General features: G+C 64.3%; 2 protein-coding genes across 4 annotated transcripts in view; one reads left to right on the top strand and one right to left on the bottom strand.

The window, feature by feature from the left end:
- KCTD5 (potassium channel tetramerization domain containing 5) overlaps positions 1-10,643 on the top strand; it is a 25,124-nt gene extending 14,481 nt beyond the window's left edge. The window contains exons 4-6 of the mRNA XM_051836234.2: positions 933-1,028; positions 2,560-2,685; positions 9,087-10,643. Of these exons, the coding sequence (XP_051692194.1) occupies positions 933-1,028; positions 2,560-2,685; positions 9,087-9,116 (252 nt within the window). The 3' untranslated portion in view covers positions 9,117-10,643. The remainder of the gene's footprint in view (positions 1-932; positions 1,029-2,559; positions 2,686-9,086) is intronic.
- PRSS27 (serine protease 27) lies at positions 10,373-21,950 on the bottom strand. 3 transcript variants are annotated; one of them, XM_051836230.2, is made up of 6 exons: positions 20,822-21,950; positions 15,561-15,587; positions 15,035-15,197; positions 14,217-14,488; positions 13,743-13,912; positions 10,373-13,316 (listed from the first exon to the last, which is right to left on the bottom strand). In XM_051836230.2, the coding sequence occupies exons 3-6, from the start codon at positions 15,178-15,180 to the stop codon at positions 13,023-13,025; spliced, it is 882 nt and encodes a 293-aa protein (XP_051692190.2). In that variant the 5' UTR covers positions 15,181-15,197; positions 15,561-15,587; positions 20,822-21,950; the 3' UTR covers positions 10,373-13,022. The 3 variants fall into 3 exon arrangements, with proteins under 3 accessions (XP_051692190.2, XP_051692188.2, XP_051692191.2); XM_051836228.2 differs by lacking the exon at positions 20,822-21,950 and adding an exon at positions 18,383-19,021; XM_051836231.2 differs by lacking the exon at positions 20,822-21,950 and adding an exon at positions 17,305-18,353.

Genomic DNA, 21,950 nt, shown 5'->3' with positions numbered 1-21,950 from the left:
CTGTGCAGGTATGAGGAGGACCCTGTATGGGTGCAGGGAGAACCCTGTGTGGGTGCGGGAGGACCCTGTGCAGGTGGGGGAGGACCTGGCTCTGCTCCAGGCGGCATGAGGAAGCTCTCTGTGGTGCCTGTGCCCTGGTCAGCAGTGGGACTGGCCATGGCTGGTACTGGCCCCGAGGGCTCCAGAGCATTGTTCTCGGCCCTGTGCTGGCACAGCCAGGCCCTCTTCAGGTCTCAGACCCCCTCCCCCGTCCTTGCCAGGCGCCTGACAGCCCCAAGCCCAAGCCCTTTCCATGTGCGGGGGCTCGTGGAGAGCTAGCCACGTCCACAGCTGGAGCAGCCCCAGCCCTCCCCTTCCTGCTGGAGGCTTCACTGCCTCCTCTGTGTGCTCTTGGTTGCACATTGGTTTGCCTGTCCCCGCCGCCTCAGTGACAGCTGTGACCCTCCCTCCCTGCCTCCGTCTGACCCCCAGTGCCCCATGGGAAGAGTCGCAGCGTGGGCTTCCTGCGACACGTCCCTGTAGCGCGCCCTGTCGCCCTGTGTCTGGTGGGAGCCAGGTGTTCTGGTTCCGCCCCGGGGCAGGGGCTGTCTGAGCTGCTGTGCCCAGTGACAGGTTTGGCCTGTCTGCCCTCTTGGGGCCGGGGCCAGTCCTTTCCCGGGCAGTGCACTGCACGATGTCCACGTTCGCATCAGCCACAGGTGCTCTGGGATTTCAGGAGCGTGAGTCATTTTATTTGGGAATTTAGAAATAGAAATATTTTGGAGGCGGAGATGGAGCAGTAACAGCAGCTGTTCCAGGCGGTGTGTTTGCTGGTGGGTGGCTCAAGGTTGTTCCCGACCTGAGCTGCCAGACGGGGTGGACACGGCAGGGCCGCTCGGGCTGCGCGTGCGGGGCGGGGGTGCAGCCAGTCTCACCGGTGGCCACTGTTGCAGGTGCCTGTGAAGCACGTGTACCGCGTGCTCCAGTGTCAGGAGGAGGAGCTCACGCAGATGGTGTCCACCATGTCTGACGGCTGGAAGTTTGAGCAGGTGAGGGGCCGGCCACCCCCGTGCTGACAGAGGCCTGCCTGTCACGCAGCTGAACTTCAATCACAAGGGATCTGGGTTCTCGGGGCTGGGCCCCCAGGGGTCAGGGAGGAGGCTCCTGCTGTGGGGCAGGGTTCGCGCAGTGCTGAGACTTCCCCAGACAGCACCTGTGCCCCACTCCGGCCCTCCCCCGCCTCCCTGACCCATTCTGCGCGGCGGCGGCTGGTCTCCTGTTTCGTCTGTCGTGTGTGCGTGTGTTTATGTGCATGTGTGTTGGGATGGACGTTCCAGGCCTATCCTTGCCTGGCCGGCGCAGGGCTGGTGGCCTGCTGGTCTCTGCAGCTCCCAGGGGCTGAGGGGCAGCTAACGAGTGCCCAGGGGTCAGCTGAGGTCTTGTCTGAGCTCCGGTGTTCTCGCGCTCTGACCCTGTCCTTCTTCCCGCTGATGACAGGAAACTGCCACTGCCAGTTCTGGATCTGCGAACTGGGTCATCTTTGTTTGGAGTTTAGTGCCTTGTGGCTTTTCTAGCTGGGGCTGAGGGTGGAGGGGTGGAAGAGAGCCTTCTGCCACGCATAGGTGTCCCCTCCCAGGACTGGCGTTGGGCTGCCCCAGCCCCCTGGGTGGGTCCCAAGTCGTCAGAGCGAATGGGCTTCCCCCCTCGACTCTGGCCTGCCTGGCACATCCTCCCTAGGGACCTCCCCGCCGCAGAGCCTGTCGTGCTGCGCCAGGAGGACGCACTCGCCTTCCTTGCGGGCCCGGCTGACCCATGCCTGGCTGCTGGGCCTGCAGAGACCTGGCTGAGCCCACAGTCCCCTCGCGGTCAGGATGGCCTTGAGAGAACACAGGACCTTGGCACCTGTCCCGCCCCTCCTCTGCCCAAGGCCAGCACCCCTCCATCTTCCGTACTGGTGGGACCACTCCCCGCCACTACACGCGACAGTGGTCTCTAGTGCTGCCCTCTGTCCTGACTCCTTATCCCCTGCGTCGGGGGGCGAAGGGAGCAGTTTTCTTTGGTTAGTTCTGTTTTACATTTAAAGGCACGGAAGAATCCAGTGGCTCCCGTGGTGTGCCTGATGACCCCGGGCCCTCTTGGAACAGCTGCGTGTGTGCCTGTGGTCATTTCAGCTCTGTTTCTCCATCAGATGCTATTCAGACCACGGCGGGGCCCCCAGCCTCCCTTCCACTGCCCCGGGCCTGGCCCTTGAGTCAACCTGAGCCCTGCAGGGGTCCTGCTCCCCTCTGCTGACAGCCAGTACGGACGAGCTGAGCATCGGGCGGCCCCGCCCTCCCCCTCCCCCTCCCCCTCCCCCGGGGCACAGAGCCTGTCTTGGCATGTCGTGCGTGCGATCAGAGCACACAGGTGTGCAAGCGCGTGCTCCTCTGGGGTTCTGGGGCTTGTTTTCTGCCAGTTCGTTAAAGTCCCTTGGCTGGAGCCTCCTCAGCCTCCGTGCTCGTGGGCGGCCTCTGCCTGGGCCCCGCCCCGGTGGGCAGGGCAGGCCCATGCACCTGTCACTCAGAGGTGGCTTCTTTCCAGCTGGTCAGCATCGGCTCCTCTTACAACTACGGAAATGAGGACCAGGCCGAGTTCCTCTGTGTGGTGTCCAAGGAGCTGCACAACACCCCGTACGGCACAGCCAGCGAGCCCAGCGAGAAGGCCAAGGTGAGTGATGGACGAGGCCGAGCTTGCCGGGGCAGCCGGGGCAGCGCTGTCTGCAGGGTGTGGAGACTTCTCTTCCCGGACTCACCCCCACCACCACCCCCTTTCCACGTATTTATTTGAAAGGCAGAGTGGCAGGGGAAGATCTTCATCTACTGGTTCGCTCCCCACATGACCATGGCAGCAGGGGCTGGACCGTGCTGAAGCCAGGAGCCAAGAGCTCCATCTGGGCTGCCCGTGTGAGCGGCAGGTGCTCGGGTGCTGGGCCGTCTGCTGCTGCCTAGGATGCATCAGCAGGGAGTCAGATCAGAAGTGGAGTAGCCAGGCCGCCGCTGTGGCATAGCGAGTAAAGCTGCCCCTGTGCCACCGGCCTCCCATATGGGCGCCAGTTCGAGTCCCAGATGCCCCCACTTCTGATCCAGCTCCCTGCTAATGTGCCTGAGAAAGCAGTGGAAGATGGTCCAAGTGCTTGGGCCCCTGCACCCGTGTGGGAGACTCGAAGAAGCTCCTGGCTCCTGGCTTCAGCCTGGCCCAGCTCTGTTGTGACCATTTGGGGAGTGAACCAGTGAGTGAAAGGTTCTCTGTCTCTCTCTCTCTTCACTCTGCCTTGCAAATAAATAAATAAATCTTAAGAAAAAAATAGTAGCTGGGACATGAATCCCCTCACTGATGTGGGATGTGCTAAACCCACTGAATCACCATACGCCCCCCCCCCCCCCCCCCCCGGTCTCATCACTCCTTGCCTGTGCTGTCAAGCCCCGCGCTGTCCAGGTCCCTGGGTGCCTGCCTGACTCGGGACAGTCTCCCAGACCACACAGCACGGTTCTCCGAAGTGTCCTCCAGGCTTCCGGTGTTAAGGAACCCACGGTTCCCAGGCAGCTGCTCATGCGTGGAGAGTTCAGGATGGGAGGCATCGGTGGCAAGCTTCAAGCACTTGACCTGTGCCACTGTGGCCTGGCCTGGGAGTCTTGCCTGCCACGTAGAGGGTGGCCACAGCGTGTGGTCAGCCTCCCAGGGGCCACACAGATCCGTGGCATGCCAGTCTTGACCGAGTGTAGGGAGCCGTGTTTACCCCAGATCAACTGTGTGGCCTGTGGGGTCAAGACCCAGATGGCATCTCCTCTGGCATGTTAAGGACAGGCATGTCCACTGTTGGCCGCGGCTGCTTCTGTCCAGCAGCACTCCCAGACCTTAGAGCTACGACTAGGGACCCCTGGACTCACGGTTCTTCAAGAATCAGGAAGGTGGGGACAGGGCCTGGGACAGCCAGCACTGGGAGTGGCCCTGGAGAAGTGCTAGGGCACGGCCACAGGGTGTTTTGGGAGGGTGTAGGAGGTCAGGACGGGGCCAGGGGGAGTTTAATGACAGCACTGTCCAGAGACTCCTGCTGGACCTCCCTCTTGGACAGTGGCCTCCAGTTGGCCACCAGCCCATGTCGTCTTTGGAGACGTGGCTTGGGAAGAGAGGCGTGGCCAGGCTCACTTGGGGTGTTACCATGCTGTGAGATCATTCGTGCCTTTGCCAGGGCGCAGAGCCCCTTGCGTCCAGGTCCTGATCCCCACAGGGCACAGGATGGCATGGGGCAGGTGATGCCATGATGCTGGCAGCAGGCAGGGAAGCCAGGGTCTGTGTGCCGGGCTGCGCGTGCCTCCCCTTGAGTGTGGGGTCTAGAAGGCAGCTCTGCCTCCCTGAGAGCCCCTGAGCCAGTCCCAAGGAGGCCCCGTTTCTCTCCCTTGGAACAAGGCTCTCGTTTGAATTGTTTATTCTTAAAAAAAAAAGAGAACGATTTATTTATTTGTTTGAAAGGCGAGTTAGAGAGGCAGAGAGAAAGCGGTTTTTCCATCTGCTGGTTCACTCCCCGGTGGCCAGAGCTGTGCCGATCTGAAGCCAGGAGCTTCTTCCGGGTCTCCCACAAGGGTGTGGGGGCCCAAGCACTTGGTCAGTCTTCCACTGCTTTCCCGGGCCATAGCAGAGAGCTAGATCAAAAGAGGAGCAGCTGGGTCTTGAACCGGTGCCCATATGGGATACCGGCACTGTAGGCGGCAGCTTTACCCACTTTGCCACAGCGCTGGCCCCCAAACTGTTTATTCTTAAAATTTTGTTTTTTATTTATTTATTTTTTTTTTTAATTTTTTTTTTTGACAGGCAGAGTGGACAGTGAGAGAGAGAGACAGAGAGAAAGGTCTTCCTTTGCCGTTGGTTCACCCTCCAATGGCCGCCGCGGCCGGCTGCGGCCGGTGCACCGCGCTGATCCGATGGCAGGAGCCAGGAGCCAGGTGCTTTTCCTGGTCTCCCATGGGGTGCAGGGCCCAAGCACCTGGGCCATCCTCCACTGCACTCCCTGGCCACAGCAGAGAGCTGGCCTGGAAGAGGGGCAACCGGGACAGAATCCGGCGCCCCGACCGGGACTAGAACCCGGTGTGCCGGCGCTGCTAGGCAGAGGATTAGCCTAGTGAGCTGCGGCGCCGGCCCTGTTTTTTATTTTATTTTCTTAAAGACTTATTTACTGAAAGGGATAGTTACAGCGAGGCAGAGAGAGAAGTCTGCTGGTTCACTCCCCAGATGGCCACAGTGGCCGGAGCTGGGTCAAACCAAAGCCAGGAGCCAAGGACTTGGGCCACCTTCCCAGGCCGTAGCAGAGAGCTGGATCAGAAGTAGCGCAGCCAGGACTCGAACCGCGCCCATATGCCGGCTCTGCAGGCGGAGGCTTTAGCCACTACGCCATAGGGCCAGCCCCCTTAAAAGTTTTCATTCAGTTTTCGTGAGCGCACTCTCCTTACTGGTTTCTCTCGGGGGCTTTACTGCCGCAAGAAACATGCACGCTGCGGCCAGGCGGCTGGAATGGGCCCCAGGGTTGCTTTGCTGTGGAAAATACTGCCCTGCCTCTCCAGAACACCTGGCTGTGAAGTGGGGTGGCCCGGGCCCTGCAGCCACAGGAGCGCGTGGGGCCCTGGCACCGCCTGGCTTGAGCAGGGCCGCCTGTGAGGGCCCCATCCGTGCTGAACCTTGATCCCTGTGTCCCTTGACCACTGGCTGGTCCCCTGGGAGTGAGGGAAGTCGAGGCCCCCGCAGCTGCAGTGGGTGCGGTGGGTGCTCCTGGGCCTGCCTCGCGGCACTCCAGCACTTGCTGTGAGGACTCGGGCCCCCGGGCAGTGGTGCTGCAGGGTCCCTGGTTATTCCATAGCGGTGAAGGTGGCTAGCGGTGAGCGTGGCGGGCACAGGTGCAGGGGCCAGGAGGCTCCTCTGCACAGAGGCCGGCTCTCCGTCCTGGCTCTGTGCGGCAGCACGTCAGGGAGGCCCGCTCAGGTGCCCAGAGGTTGCATCCCGGGAGCCCAGGCAGAGGCTGGGCCCCTTTTGGGTGGGACCAGCTCGGGAACTGTAGATCAGGCTGCCTGCCACAGGGGCCCCACGCCTTTAGGAGGTAATCAGAGCATCCCCCAGCCCGTGTTTTCCTTCCCGGGTGACCCTGTGGGCGTCCCTCACGCCTGCACGAGGCTGACGGCCATGTCTTCTTCTCCCCTCGCTGCACCTGCACTCCGGCCAGAGTGACGACGAGGAGACAGGGCACCAAGGGAATGCCTCAGATTAAGTGTAAAGGTCATGGTGAGCTCTCAGCCTTGAGATTGACCCACGCACCTTCATCTCCTCGACCCCGCGACCTTAGCCTCCTTGACCCTGTGACCTTAGTTGGCCCCACCCTCGGCCTTCCCCATGTGTCCGTCCATCCTGTGTCCATGGTTGATGAGAGGCCTGTGTGCTCAGTGCCAGCTGTGGGTCCCCGGAGGGCAGGGCACTGCTGCGCATCAGGTCCCCTCCACAGATGCCACAGGCAGGAGTGTGGGGCACTTGCACGAGTGTCCCAGAGCGTCCAGCAGGTGGACGTGCGGGCAGCTCCCGGGGCCAGGCATGGTGCGCACTCGAGCGCTCCCCGTGTCCACTGTGGGTAGGCTGCGGGCTCAGCGGTGGTCAGGGCCGTGCAGCAGATGCTGGGCCCGATCTTGGGCACCAGAGCCCTGCTCTGCTTTCGGCAGGCTGGGGCCTCCTTCCAACTGTCCTGCCAGACGGCCCCTCAGCTCCCAGCATCCCTCAGTCCCTGCCTCAGCTGGCCCAGGGCTCAGGTTGTCTGTGCTAGAACCTGGCCGTGTCTATGGTAGCTGGGGTCGCCTGGCCAGCCCTCGTGAGGAAGTGGCCAGGCCACCGCAGGTGCACTTGCAGTCTTCTGGGGTGGGAGCCCCGCCTCTGCCCTGGGAGGAGCGCCCAGCTTAGAGGGGAACAGGAGGCACCCGGCCAGCAAAGAGCAGGGAGGAGCTGGCACCGCAGGCTGTGTGGCCTGGGGGCCAGCTGCCTGTTTGTCCACACCTGCGCGGAGTGGCTTTGCTTGTTTGCTGGTCGGTTGTTCTGCTGATTCTGTTAACACCTTCAGTTTTGCCTCTTGACCCGCAAAGCCTAAAGTACCTAATACCTGATCCTAGAAACAAAGTGCGGAAGAGCTCCATTGGCCTCTTAAATTCCCCAGCAGCTGTGTTGCAGTGTAAAAGAAAGGTGGAGCCTGATCCCGCAGCCTTCACCCTGTGCACGCAGGGCACAGCTGACACCCAGCCGCCTGCCCCTCCCTTCCCCTGAGGCCCGACTCGGGCGTGGGGTTGGTTTCCTGGCCACCTTGGTCAGGACCGCCTGGACAGGCTCTGCAGCCAGGTGGGCTGTGAGCGGACCCCACCCAGAGCCTTGTGGGATCCCTGGGGATACAGGAGAGCCACACCTGCCACCGGGGTGGGGTGCTCAGCTGCAGATGCCAGGAGCTGGGCCAGAAGGTGCCACCTGGGCCCCCCCCCCCCGCCCCCGTGATGGGGTCTGGGCTGAGGGAGATCAGCGACACCGTGTTCACAAGGGCAGCTCTGGACTTCCCGGGTGGTGGCCTTGCCGGCCCTTCAGCTGGTCCCTGGTTGGATCCAGGCCTCCCTGTGGCAGGTGCCGGCCCTTCAGCTGGTCCCTGGTTGGATCCAGGCCTCCCTGTGGAAGGTGCCGGCCCTTCAGCTAGTCTCTGGTTGGATTCAGGCCCCCCCACCCCCGGCCCCCGTGATGGGGTCTGGGCTGAGGGAGATCGGCAACACCGTGTCACCGTGTTCACAAGGGCAGCTCTGGACTTCCTGGGTGGTGGCCTTGCCGGCCCTTCAGCTGGTCCCTGGTTGGATCCAGGCCTCCCTGTGGCAGGTGCCGGCCCTTCAGCTGGTCTCTGGTTGGATCCAGGCCTCCCTGTGGCAGGTGCCTGGATGGCACACACCCCAAGCTTGGTCTGGGGCCAGCGGTGCTGCCCAGCCTCTGGGACAGAGGAGAATGCTATCAGGAGAGGTCGCCACGCTCTCGCTCCCCCAGGATGGACATGGAGCTGGGTCTGTGACAGCTCCACGACTTAGCTCTGCCTGTGACCCCCTCCCTACGCTGCTGGCCCACAGCTCAGCGGTCACAGGACCCCGCCTGGAGAGGCCTCCTGAAACCCTGCATTGTGGGCAGGTGCTGTGGGCGGCTCTGCCTGTGGACGGGGGACTCCGGTGAACGTGGCTGTCCCATGGGCAACTGAACAGCCTCAGGGCCAGCTCTCCCCCACCAGCAAGGGGCCTTGGGCAGGGTGCCCACCGCGGTGCCCTCACCGGCCAGTGGCAGGCCCTCACCTGGTGCTGGGCAGCCCGTGTGCAGGGTCATGGAGGTCACTGCTGGATGACCCCAGAGAGACCTGCCAGCCCCAGGCTCCCAGCCAGGAGAGGCAGAGCTGTCGCCTGGCCCTCGGGCTGCCCCAGGCTCACTGGGGCTCAGCTTAGTGGTTTGCCAGGGTTTGTCTGGGGGTGCACAGGTGATTCTGGGGAGTGCCAGGGAGGGTGCCCTGAGGGTGGACTCCAGAGCAGGGTGGGCACAGTGGCCAAGGGGCGGCACTGGCGAGGATCTGAGTCCATGCTGGCTACAGTGGGGAGGGACTGGCGGAGGTGCAGGACCTGGGGCAGCTGAGGACTATGGCTGGCCCTCTAGGCCCCAGCTGCACCTGCCTATCTGAGAAATTCTGGGGCTGGCGCCTGCCAGTGGGCCCTACCACCCAGGGAGAGCAGCAGGACAAGGTGGGGGACTCGAGGAGGAGAGTGGGATCCTGGGCCTCACCGGGAGGTCCCAGGGAACAGAGGCCGGACGGTGCTGCGTGGGAGCCTGGCAGGGCTGGTGGCTGCTCTGCTGGGCCTCGGATGGGGCTGGAGTGGGAAACAACACCCTGCCTGGGCCCTGCAGCTGGGCCCTGTCCTTGGACCCCGGCCTGCAGCTGGGGCCCTCAGGGCTGTGCCTTTGTCTCTGGGGCCAGGCGTTTGGTCAGGGCCTCCTGTCCAGCACCGGAGTCCTCATTCTGTGCATTTGGTGTTTTTCAGATTTTGCAAGAACGAGGTTCAAGGATGTGAGACTCTGCATTGACAGCTGAAGACATGATTTCCTTTTTCCCAAGACGCAGCGAGCCGCCATGTCCAGGAAGCTTGGCCGTGAGAAGAAATCTGCTTTTGATCATTTTTCTAGAGATCTGGGTGTGAATCCTTTTTTGCCTCTGAGGTGGGTGGTGAGAGACGGCCCAGCTGTCCAAGGCCGGGCCTCACCGCAGGGAGGAGGCACGGTGGCCGTCTGCTGGGGCCTCGCTCTGGTCCACGTGCCGGGTGGCACTGAGGCAGAGTGCTCCTGACCAGCCGTGTGACCCTGGAGACCCTGTCGAGGACGGCGTTCTTGGTGCTACACACAGTCTGGGTAAACAGCCTGGGCCTCGCGGCAGGACGTGGTGGCGGCCGTGGGGGTCTGGGTGCCGGCTCGCACTGCTGGGGCGCTGGAGCTCGTCCCGGCGCCATCCGTCTCCACCTCGGCAGAGACTCCTGACAGGAGGTGGCCTCCGTATCGTCACTGCTTCTGGGTGTGCGCCCTGCGCCCGGCTCCCCCAGCCAGGCCCGAGCGGCCCCAGGCTTCTCAGTTGAGTTTCCCCGGCGGGAGAACTCAGCATCCCTTCTTTGCAGCTGTGGACAGACCGCCCAGGGTTTGTGCTCTTCAGAGATGCCTGAGGCTGTGGCCCCTTGTGGACTGATGTGTGGAGCGCTGGGATGGGAGGCGGGAGTTTGGCCTGGCCGCCCCACCCGTGGGCTCCGGGGGAGCCGGCGCCCGCCAGTGCCTTTGTCGCCTGGGAGGGAGGCTGGGGGGCTGCTGGAGCCGGGGCTCCGGTCACGTTTACAGCGCGTCCCCGTCTCGCGCCCACTCTCGTTTCTTGGTGTAACTATGCAGTTCTCATGTTTCTGGGACGTTCGCGACTTCACACAGCCCGCACGGGCTCCGCCCACCCGATGTGCCGGTGCAGCCGCTGGGACTCTGCAGGCTGCTCCGCGTGCTTTGAAGACAGCCCTCCCCCGGCTCGCTCTGCTGCTCGCCCGCGGCTCCCGGCGGGCTGTGCACCCTGGCCCTGGGCAGGTGGGAGCGCGGACCCCGCCCTGGAGCCTGCCCCCCACTCCTTTGCCAGCAGCCTCGCCCCACGTCTCCAGCATCTGGGACTGACCTGCTCCCGTTCTAAGGTCTCTTGAATGGTGTTAAATGTTCGGCTTTAACCATTTATAATGGTCTTTTAGAGGGTGGACTAGACCCCTGTCTGGCCGCGTCCTGCCGGGGGAGCCCCGGGAGGAAGCTGGCCCTGGTGGGGGGGGCGTCCTGCCTGGAGATGCTGGCTGCCTAGCATTGTTTGATTTGTGACCCTGACATAATAGATAATAGGCTTGTGGTGGTGTTTTTTTTTTTTTTTTTTTTTTAATTTAAAGACATTAAGACTTAATTCACTAAAATTTATTCTAAGGGGATATTTATACTTTTGTACTTTTTTAGGTATCCGTATTTTATCAGCTTACCGTTTAATGCCTAAGTTTCCCCTGAAAATAGCAAATAAATTGTGTATTTATGAAAGAGCACCGCGGCTGTTGGTGGCGTCCACTGCACGGAGAGGCCCTGCCTGGCCTGGGGCTGCTGCTTGTTTGGGACCGCCTCTTAGCTTGGACAGGGGCCGGGATGGAGCCAGTGTCCTTGTGTGTCCAGCAGGGGCTGGGGGCCTGGTGAATTAGAGCTCCCATGCCCCCTGCCGCTCTGGGCAGTCCCCATGGACACCTGCCAGCCTCCTGCTGCCATCACACTCCCTCTCCTGGAGGCAGGAGACCTCATAAAGAGTCACTGTCTGCCTCTCAGGCCTCTGCCTTGGCCCGAAGCGCCTGCCTTGAACTCAGGGCAGTGCCCCGGCTCGGGCCCCCCCGGCTGCTGCTCTGTGGAAGCCCAGCCCCTGGCTCCCTGCCTTGTCCCCGCGGCTTCCAGGTGTGGCCCCAGGGCCCTGGTGTGGGCTCAGAGCCAGTGGGAGCTGCCCGTGCAGGGACCGTGCTCAGCCTGGGGCACGGAGGGGGGACCCCAGATTCTGTTCTGCTCCAAAGGAACAGGGTCTTCAGCTGCCTAGTGCCAGCCAGGGGCTTAGATGCGTCTCGGGTTCCTTGGCCAAGCAGAGCTGCAGGCACGCAGAGGCCTCCATGTGGTGCCCCTGGCCAAGCCCGTAGCCCTTCTGTCTGCAAAGATCGGGAGGGAGTCAGCGTCCAGTCCAGACCCTGAGGCTGAGGCCCACAAGGAGCCCTGCCTGCCCGTGAGCTCCAGCAGACCTGTGCTCTGCGGTGTCTGGGGAGGGGCCGGGTGCGGCGTCAGAGCGGCTCTTGGCTCCCAGACAGGGCTCGAGCAGAGCAGGTTCCCCACGTGGGCCCCCAGCTGCTGGGCTTTGTGCAGAACCCATGGCTGGAACCTCCCAGGGGGCCACAGGAGCCTCTCTCCCCTTCCCACCAGCAGGGGCTCACAGAGGTGGGGGCAGGGGCTGACTGGTGCCCAGTGCCCCTCTGTTTCCAGGGTGCCAAGGCGCTGGCTGTCAGCACATGGGTGGGCATCCATGATGGGAACAGGCCACCCAGCACCTCTGGGCAGAAAGAAACCACAGACGGCAGTGCTGGCTCACCACCGCACAGGGCAGTGGGGGGTCCCTGGGTTTGGGGGCTCCTCTTCTCACACCTCCCACCTGTCTCACCTTTGAGCACCTGGGGCGTGCCATGGCATCAGGTAAGGGCCATTCGGTCCTGAGACCTTGCCCCGTCCCCCTGGCAGATGGCTCTGAGCTGCGTCCTCGGCCGGGGCGGGAGAGGGAGCCTGGCCACCTTGGCCGTCTTCACCCTCCCCACACTGAGCTCCACGTGAACTGACAGCTGCTCGGGACAAGCCGGTCTCCCTTTACATGCTTGTCTGGGGGGAACGCTCCTCTTGTCTGCTTGTTCAGTGTCTGTCCTGGGGCTGGGGTGGGGCCATGTGCCCTGCGGCCCTGCGCTGTGACAGCAGCCAGTGTCACTGCCGGGGAGGCCTCCCGTGCTGGATGAGCCCTGTGTGTACCTGGGCACCCCCTTCCCTGGTGACCCCAGTGGACCCTCAGCAGACCTGTGCCCTGTAGAAAGGCCTCCCACCAAGAGCAAGGCCCAGTCCCTGCGGTCTCCAGGAGCAGCTTCGTCCTGGCTTCCCACCACACGGGTGACAGGCCAGCCTTCGGAAGGCACAGGGCTGTCCAGTGCCTGTCAGGGTGGCCTGGAGCTTTTCCTGGGACAGCCCTCAGGACCCACGACCTGGCCTGGGGAAGGTCCCTGGGATAGGGCTGGTCCTGAAAAGGCAGAGAGCACCAGGGGCAGGGAGTGGAGAGGACCCAGTGTCCCCTCCTTGCTGTCCCCAGCGGTCCCAGCAGGTGCCTGCATCTCCCTGGCCTGTGCATGCTCACACGTGGGCATGGGTGATACCAGTGCCTGCATGCCCAGACCCCCACGCTGCTGTGGACTCCCTGGGGTGCTGCTCCTGGCTGGGGCTGAGGCCCCAGCACAGCACGGACTGTGTGCAGGGTGGTTCCTGTGCTTTGTAGAGGAGTCTGGGGCGAGTGGGGGGACCTGCAGAGGAGGCCGTGCCCCTGACCCACGGCCATGCACAGCCCTGCTGCCTCCTGTGTGGGGCTTGTCTGTGGCCATGCCAGCATGGGGTGGCAGCAGGGATCTGGGGTGGTGATGGCCTGGCCTGGATGTGCCTCCACAGTTCCCTGCCCCCGCCATGGCGCCTTCCCCCACCCTGAGCCTCAGCCGCCACCCCCCAGATCTCCCAAGGGTCGCAGCCGGCCGCTGATCCTGAGCTGGGCTTTATACTGGAGGTGGACATAAATAAAAAGAACGGTCTGGGAGAGGGGAGGGCAGGAGCTATGTACAAACATACACCATGGGCCTGGCCCCAGCCTGGGCGGCTCAGAGGGCGGCCAGCAGTGCCGTGAGGCCCAGCAGGACTGCGTGGGCCGCCAGGCAGGGCGCGACGTTCCGGCCCGCAGGCTGCTGGCCCCGGCGGTCTCCCTTCTGGCCGCCCGACCTCGCCGGCTGGAACTGCAGATCCGGAATGATCCGACGGATCCAGGCGTGGTGGGAAGTGACCCGCACGTAGACGCCTGGGCGGTTCCGGCGGGCGCAGCCCTCGCCCCAGCTGATAACCCCGGCCTGCAGCCACGACTGGCCCACGAGGCACACCAGGGGGCCTCCTGAGTCGCCCTGTTGGGGGAGAGTGGGCAGCAGGGCCCCGTCAGTCCCCGGAGCCCAGGTGACCCACAGCTGGCTGCTGCAGGTGCCTCGTCTGCACTCCTTGCTGCCCCGCCCGGTACCCCGCTCACGCTGGCCCCTCTTCTCGATGGGGTCAGGCTGCCCACCCCCACCCCCTGCCGACCCGCCCGGCCCCCCGCTCACGCTGGCCCCTCTTCTCGGCGGGGCCAGGCTGCCCACCCCCACCCCCTGCCGACCCGCCCGGCCCCCCGCTCACGCTGGCCCCTCTTCTCGGCGGGGCCAGGCTGCCCACCCCCACCCCAGCCCACCAGCCGCTGGGGCTGTGCCTTTTCAAGCCAGATCCCTGGTAGAGTGCAGCGCCCGCACACCGGGGCCCTGGGTCAGGACCGGGCTCCCCGCCGGCCGTGCCCAGCCTACCTTGCAGGCGTCCTTCTTCCCCTCGGCAAAGCCGGCACAAAGCATGTCGGCCTCGATGGTCTTGGGCTGGAAGCCAGCCTCGGCGTCCTTGCTGTACAGCAGGTTGCACTTGGGGGTGTCGATGATGGGCACCCCAAGCTTCTGCAGGACCCGGGGGTTGGGCAGGCGGTCTGGGGGAGGGCGGAGCGGCCTGCAGCCAGCACAGCTCGGCCACAGAGCCATGGCTCTGTCCCGGCCAGGGTGTGCGTGTCCCGACCTCTTCTGGCTCGGGGCTTCGTGGGACCAAATCCCTTCTTCCCGCCTCCCGAGCGCCAGGCTGGGTCCCCATGGCCCTTGCAGTCTGCTGTGCTTCCCCCGCCCGTGCCCCGCCGCGCGTGCCGACGTCGACTGAGAGACGTAATTGGTCAGCACACAGCCCCTGAGCTGCTGGGACTTGGGCGTGCCCCCCGTCCTCTGCTGACCCTGTCCCCTTACCTTGCTCACTGGGGCTGCCCCAGCCGGTGACCCAGCAGTTCGTCCCTGTCTCAAAGACCACCGAGGAGTCGGGCACACACACGGGGAGGATGTAGTTGGTGAAGGTCACAGGCTCCGCCAGCTCCACGAGGGCCAGGTCGGCACTGGAGGCCATGCCCTGGTACAGGGGGTTGCTCTCCACCCGCCGCACCCGGGCGTACTGGGCATGGGGCCCCGGCCGCACTAGCTGCCGTGCACCCAGCAGCACCCAGTAGAGGGATGTGTCCGAGGTGCTGGTGGGAGAAGGCAGAGGGTTGGCCTGGGGGGGACCCAGCTCCGTGCAGAGGGGGGAGGGGTGTGTGCTCCCTGGCCCGGGGCCACTCCTAGGGGTGTGGAAGGCCTGACTACCTGCCTTCAGTGCCCAGCCCCTCCCAGGCAAGTCCCCCAGCACGTTCTCTGTGACTCAGTTTTGTCATCTGTGAAATGGAACAGTAACGCCTCCCACCCCCACAGGCCTGCGGGGAGAAGGGAGTTCTTGTGGACATGAGGGGTGGGATTTGAAAGAACCCAGCTGTGGTGAGGCAAGAGGGCCTCAGGCCACGTGGCTCAGAACCCGTGGTGGGTGACCTCCAAGCTCCTAACAGCACAGAGCTGCTACTTGGAGGCGTGCGTGGCAGGAGCCCACGGCGTGAGCAGGGCAGGGCCGAGGCGGGCCCCTCCTGGCTGGCAGGAGCAGTGACGGCAGCCGGAACTGCCCAGGGGAGGCTCTGGCCGGGCAGGCTGCCCGCAGGTCGGCCTGCCTGCGGGCGCTGTCCACGGTGCTGACCGGGCCGACTCACTCGGGGAAGCAGTGCGCGGCCGTCAGGACCCACTGCTCTGAGATGAGGCTGCCGCCGCAGAAGTGGCTCCCGTTGCGCTGGATGCTGACCTGCCAGGGCCACTCGCCCGCCAGGGCGTCCTGGCCGCCCACCATCCTGTTCAGCATCCTGGGGCGCCCACAGGCTGGAGGAACACAGTGGGGGGCGCTCGCTGAGGCCTGGCCGCACACACCGGCTCCCACTTCCTACTCCGTGCCTGGGCTCCCGCACCTGAGAGCGCGGAGGCCTGGGCCCGGGGTCAGTGTCCAATGCAGGCCCTGGCACAGGAGGGCTCCTGGGGAGGGTGGCTGCTGTGTCAGGCCCCCCCATGAGAGAGTTGACCCCGGGGGCACTGTCACTGAATGGGGGACGGGCTCAGACCCTGCCCTCCCTGCTTCTCCCAGCTCCTCCCTGGCTTCCCTGGTGACCTGCGCGTCCCCTCTGGCTCTCGGCCAGTCCTGCAGCTCGGAAGCTGAGCTGTCCCCACCCTGCCCAGGGCCCAGCTTACCTCTGGATGCCTTGGCCTCCTGAGTCCCTGGGAGGGAGAGGGTTGATCAGGGAATCATGCCGAAGCCCAGAGCTGCCATTCTCTCCCACCCTGCTGGTCAGTGCAGCTCCCCACCCCGGCCTCTGCCTCCTGGCAGGAGAGGCCAGTGACCACCGGCTCCCCCGGGCCTGGCTCTGCAACGTCCACAGGCCCAGGCCCGTGGGCAGGAGTTGGTCTGCTAGGACAGGTGGGTGGGCAGACTCCTGGGGAGGGGGCTTGGGGCAGGCGACTCCCTCCCCGGCCCTGCAGGCCTCTGCTTCCTCACCCCTCCCACACCCCTGACTGGAAGCTTTGGGGGAGTTGGCAGGGTCCAGGCTGAGCCGTGCACCGCCGTGGGGCCCAGGGACCCTGAGATCCTCCCTGCCGGACATCCGGGCCCAGGGACAGCTCCCAGAGCCACCTGGGGGAGGATGGGGGGGTTAGTGAGGTGGGGGCAGGAAGAGGAGGCTGAGAAGGCTCAGGGCTTGCCCAGGACTGCATCGGTGGTCGGGTGACAGGAGGCTCTTCCCGGCGCCACCTGGGCCAGTGTCCTGCAGCCCCGCTCAGTCGCACCCGTGACCTGGGCTGCTTGCAAATGCAGCTCCTGTTCCCACACAGGGCACACAGCACATGGTACACACTGCACACGTGCTACACGCCACCTACACATACAGTACACACAGCACACACCACCTGTATATACTAAACACATGGCACACAGCACATGGTACACACTGCACACATGCTACACACACAGCACACGCCACCTACACATACAGTACACACAGGGCACACAGCACACGGTACACACTGCACACATGCTACACGCCACCTACACATACAGTACACACAGGGCACACACCACCTATATATACTAAACACATGGCACACAGCACACGGAACACTGCACACGTGCTACACAGCACACACCACCTACACACACAGGGCACACGGTACACACTGCACACGTGCTACACAGCACACACCACCTACACATACAGTACACACAGGGCACACACCACCTACACATACTAAACACATGGCACACTGCACACGGTACACACTGCACACATGCTACACAGCACACACCACCTACACATACAGTACACACAGGGCACACACCACCTCTATATACTAAACACATGGCACACAGCACACGGTACACACTGCACACGTGCTACACAGCACACACCACCTACACATATAGTACACACAGGGCACACAGCACCTGTATATACTAGACACATGGCACACAGCACACGGTACACTGCACACGTGCTACACAGCACACACCACCTACACATACAGTACACACAGGGCACACACCACCTATATAGACTAGACACATAGCACACAGAACACTGTACAACACTACATACATGGCACACACCACTTACATGCCACGCATCACCTACATGCTACATAGATGGCACACACCAGCTACACATACTAAACACAACATGGCACACAGCACATGGTACATACTGCACACATGCTACATGCACAGCACACACCACCTACATGCTACATACCATGCACACTACATGCATGGCACACACCACCAATACATACTAGACACAGCACATGGTACACACTGCACACGTGCTACATGCACAGCACACAACACCTACACGCACTAAATACATGGCACACAGCACATACCACGTGCACGTAACTACACACAGCACAAACACAGGACACGGCACACACACGTGTGCCTGCATACCCTTTGCTCCAGTCTCAGACCCTAATCCAGATCAAGGCCTGATGGCAATGTTGTCACCCCTGGGAAGTCCTCCCGGCTGGCACGTCCACCTTGGGTGCCTCCTCGTCCCTCCTGAGCCCAGTCCACCTCACAGGCCGGGCGCTGTTTAAAGACCTGGCGCCCAAGGTCAGGGAGTGTGTGGGGGACGGCGTGCGCAGGGCTGTGGGCTGATCCCGATGGGCGTGCAGAGCTGGGACCCCGGGGAGACTTCCTGTCGGAGGCTGGCCCTGGCTAAGCCTCAGGTTCTAGGCGGGAGCAGCCCGGGCTGGGCCTCCCTGGGAGGTGGTGAGCGTGGCCTCCGGCAGTCCAGGCTCTGCTCACGGCCATCTGTGGCCCCAAGCAGGTCACCCTGGGCACTGTGGCAGGGACCTGTGGGAAGCCGGCCAGGGACAGCCGCGCGGGGCTGGGGCCCTGCACCCGCCTACCTCCCAGATGGAGAATGAGGAAGCCTGCAGCCCTGGCCCGGCCCCGGCCGAGGGTGACCTGGCCCGGCCCTGGGAGGTGCCCTGAGGACAGGGAAGTGCAGTGGCTGCCAGGCTGGCCAGGCTGGCCCAGGAATGCGGGAGGGCGTCCCTGGCAGAGGGCACCTGCTTTGCAGGGAGGGGCCGGGCACCTGCTGTCCCTGGGCTAGGCCCCTGTAGCCTGCACCCCTCGCCCTTTGCTCTGCTGGGCCCCACCAGCCCCTCAGGGCTCCCGGGTGTATCCCTGGCCCAGCTGACTGCCGTCCAGGTGTCCAGAGCCCAGGCCAGGTTCACAGCCTGCGCCCTCGGAGCCCTGGGTTTGGGTCCGGGAGCTGGCAGCAGGTGTGATGAGACCATTGAGGAGTCTGGGCCCCAAGCTTGGCTGTGATGCTGAGTTCTGTGCCGCGGGGTCCTCTCAGGCCTGCGCCCTCCCCAGGCTGGGCCACCAGGTGGGACACGTGACCCTTCCTCCCTGCCCTGGGGACCCCACCACCTGCAGCCAGGAGCCTGGTCCAGGGAGGAGGGGCCCCTCCAGGGAGGCGCCGGCAGCTCCTGCACCTGCCTCGGCCGGGACTCACCGAACAGCAGCAGCAGCAGGAGCAGCGCCGTGGCCGGGGGCTGCCTCATGTCCATGGGCCTAGCTGGGGGCACCGGGTCGGGGGCGGCGGCGGCGGCTTGGGAAGCACTGGCGAGGTGCAGGGCTCCATGAAGTGGGTTTTATCCCGGAGGTGGGTGTCGGCTCGGCTATGCCGCCCAACCCGTCAGCCCGGCCTGCCCAGCTCCTTTCCAGTGGGAAGGAGGCTCCCCAGAACCCCAGCTCCTCGGTGACCTGGCCCTGAACCCCCACACTGCCGGGAGGCTGGTGCCAGGACGCAGGTACCCCCGCAGGGCCGCGCGCGGGGTCCTTCGCTGAGTGCCCACAGCGCCTGCTCGCGCCTGGTTTCAGTGACCTAGACCCTGGGGGGCGTCGGGCGGGGCCGAGGGTCCCGCAGGCCCCGGCGCCTCGCAGCCCTCGTCCAGCAGAAGACCCCGGCCCTCCGACCGCGCGCCCAGGTGGACCCGAGCCCCGCTGAGCCGGGGCGGGCGGGGCGGAAGCCGGTTCCGGGAAGGCCCTGGGCGCGGCCGCGCGGAAGCAGCTCCGGCTGCGGGAAGAAGTTATTTGGGACACGGGACTGACGTCAGAGTCGGGGTCGGGGCGCGGGACCTGCAGCCCCCACAGAGCCCAGGTGGGCGCACGCTACTCCGGTTGCCGGACGCTCGGGGCGCGCCGTCCTGCCCCCTGGCGGCCGCGGAGAGCGAGGGGCGGCGGGGACCCGGAGGGGGCGGGGCGTCCCGGCCCAGGCCCCGCCCCCCGGCTGGGGTCCGGTCGGCGGGGGGGGGGGGGGTCCCGCGAGGGCTGGCGGCAGGCGAAGGGCGGCCCCCAAGGGCTGGACGGGGCGAATGGCCGGGGCTCGGCACCTGGCTCCGCTCCTGCCTCCGGCTTCCTGCCCCTCCAGGCCCTGGGAGCCGGGATGGCGGCTCAGGCAGTGGGGTTCCTGCCACCCGCCTGCCAGACCTGGAGGGACGCCCAGCTCCGGGCTTTGGCCCAGTCGTTGGAGGTATTGGGGGAGTGAACCAGCGACGGGGAGCTCTCTCTTTCTCTCAAATCAATTAAAAATAAAATAGGAAGAAATTCTGCAGGAAATGTGGCCTAAAACGCTACTGGATCAGAAAGACAGCCCGGCCCTGCAGATGGGGCGGAGAAGTTCACAGACCAGTGGCCGGGGAGGGAACAGGTTGGGGGAGGCTAGCGGCTGGGCCCAGGGGGCAGCCCCCGGTGGGCCCAGCACCGGCCCCTTGTGCAGTCCGCCAGTCTGTGGCCTCAACTCCGGGAACCCCTACGGGAAGCCTCTCCAGTCCTAAATACGGAAAAGCATTTTGGCGCAAAGTGTTAGTGGCCCGGCTCTGTTTGTAAAAATCAATTACCCGAGAGGGGCCTGTGTGGGGGCACAGGGGGCGAAGCTGCTGCCTGTGACGCCCCCACCCACTCGTGGTCCCAGCCCCAGCCACTCCACTGACGCAGCTCCCTGCTGTGGCCTGGGAGGGCAGCGGAGGACGGCCCAGTGCCTGGCCCCTCACCCACGTGGGAGGCCCAGATGGCTTTGGCCTGGCCCAGACCCTACTGTTGCGGCCATCAGGGGAGTGAACCAGTGGGTGGAAGATCTCTCTGCGTCTGTCTCCCCTCTCCCTGTAACTCTGCCTTCCAAATAAATTATTTAAAAAAATTATTTTATTTATTTGAAAGACAGAGTTACAGAGAGAGAGGTCTTCCATCCGCTGGTTCACTCCCCAGATGGCCACAACAGCCGGAGCTGCGCTGATCCAAAGCCAGGAGCCAGGAGCTTCTTCTGGGTCTCCCATGTGGGTGCAGGGGCCCGAGGGCTTGGGCCACTTTCTAATGCTTTCCCAGGCCACAGCAGAGAGCTGGATGAGAAGAGGAGCAGGTGGGACTAGAACCAGCACCCATATGGGATGCTGGCGCTTCAGGCAGGGCTTTAACACATCACACCACAGCGCTGGCCCCTCAAATAAATTATTATTATTATTTTTAATTAGCAGGGCAGAGGAAAGACAGCTCATCTGTGGAAGACGTTTTTACTTCCTGAGGAGGTCGGCCATGGCCGTTTGGCCTCGGCCGGTACGGACAGACTTTGTCACCGGCGCCGGGGCCGCCAGCAGCGGCTACACCATCCCCTCTGCTGGCAGGTCCCTGGGGCTTCCTCACCTCCCCGCCAGGGGCTGCCCGTCTGGCCCGGCTCACGGCGATGCCAGCTCCAAGTCTGCAGAGGTGTGTGTTTTGTGCCCATTCCTGTGTCCCCAGCATCTCAACCCGGTCCTGCAGAGTACAAGACGGACTCCGCGCCCCTGCGCGCCACCCTGCCCGGGGATCGGCCAGGAGAAGTGCTTCGACAGTGGAACCGTAACCACCTTGGAAACGCTCCGTCTCCAAACAGCCCAGGAGCGGCTGGGCCACAAACCTGTGCGTTTCCTTCAAGGGCAGGTGGCAGGCTGCAGCCTGCCTTGGTGGTGGTGACTCCGTGTGCCAGGCACGCGGGCGCCGGCTGCTCTTCCTGGAGGAGTTCCCACTAGGAGGACCGGGGCTCCTCCCTGCCCTGATTCGCTCGGGCTGGTCACGTGGCCTCCCACGGGGCCACAGGACTGTTTGGTAACAACGGGGGGAGGGGCCCTGGCCGCGAGGAGCAGTCGCCACCGCAGTCCCGGTAGATAGGTCTCGCCAGACGCCTGCGCCGCCCCTGCACCCCGCACTGAGGGATGCCAGGGACTGACGGTCCTGGGAGGGAGGGACGCCCAGACCCCAACCTCCCGGCCTCCTCCTAACCTGAGGCGTCCCCTTAGGGGCGTCCACCAGGACAAGCCACAAGCGGAGAGCGAGGGAGCGGACCCAGGACCCAGGACTCAAATGGGAGAAAGCAAAGGCGTTCCCAGGGCAGCGGTGGGGACTTGGGGGCAGCTGGCCCGGCTGTGGGGAAAGGGGGCAGCGAAGGAGAAAGCAAGAGGGGTGAGGGGCCCCGCCGGGGCAGCCTCAGGAACCAGCCGCAGTGCCCCATGAGGCCTGGCCAGGACCCCCGAGGGCTCCGTCCTGTGGCGCCAGGATCGTGTGGTGGACGTGGTGCCCGTGGCACAGCAGTGGGAGCCACAGCGGCCACAGCCCCACGCGCAGTCGCGGCTCCAGATGCTGCCGATTCCTGCCGTGCGGCGAGCGGAGCTCAGCCTCCCTGCGCCCAGCCCCACTCCCCGGGCTCTCGGCTCTGCTGAGTCACCCATCCTTTGCCGGTAGCTTTCTCAGCTGCTTCCTGTCTGTGGAAAGTTGGAGCAGGCCTTGTGGCTCAGCAGGCTAAGCCACCCCTTAAACACAAGCATCCATGCCAGAGCGCTGGTTCAAGTCCCAGCGGCTCCACTTCCAGTCCAGCTTCCTGCTAATGCGCCCGGGAAGGCAGTGGAAGACGGCCCAAGTGCGTGGGCCCCTGCACCCTCGTGGGAGACCCGGAGGAAGCCCCAGGCGCCTGCTTCAGCCTGGCCCAGCTCTGGGCTGTTGTTGTGGCCATCTGGGGAGTGAACCAGTGGTTGAAACATCTCTCTCTCTCT

The sequence above is a fragment of the Oryctolagus cuniculus genome, chromosome 19, assembly GCF_964237555.1.
Source record: "Oryctolagus cuniculus chromosome 19, mOryCun1.1, whole genome shotgun sequence".
NCBI classification, from domain to species: Eukaryota; Metazoa; Chordata; class Mammalia; order Lagomorpha; family Leporidae; genus Oryctolagus; species Oryctolagus cuniculus.
Note: the sequence above shows the minus strand (reverse complement) of the source record. Positions and strands in the feature narration are given on the sequence as shown.

What these genes read in the sequence shown, in the direction of transcription:
- PRSS27 (XM_051836228.2), bottom strand. Translation starts at nt 18,437, where the DNA reads ATGGACATGAGGCAGCCCCCGGCCACGGCGCTGCTCCTGCTGCTGCTG. An exon ending in GGAGGCCAAGGCATCCAGAG is followed by an intron (nt 15,198 to 15,560) that starts GTAAGCTGGGCC and finishes GTGTTCCTCCAG; the next exon opens with CCTGTGGGCGCCCCAGGATG. An exon ending in GGAAGAAGGACGCCTGCAAG is followed by an intron (nt 13,317 to 13,742) that starts GTAGGCTGGGCA and finishes CTCCCCCAACAG; the next exon opens with GGCGACTCAGGAGGCCCCCT.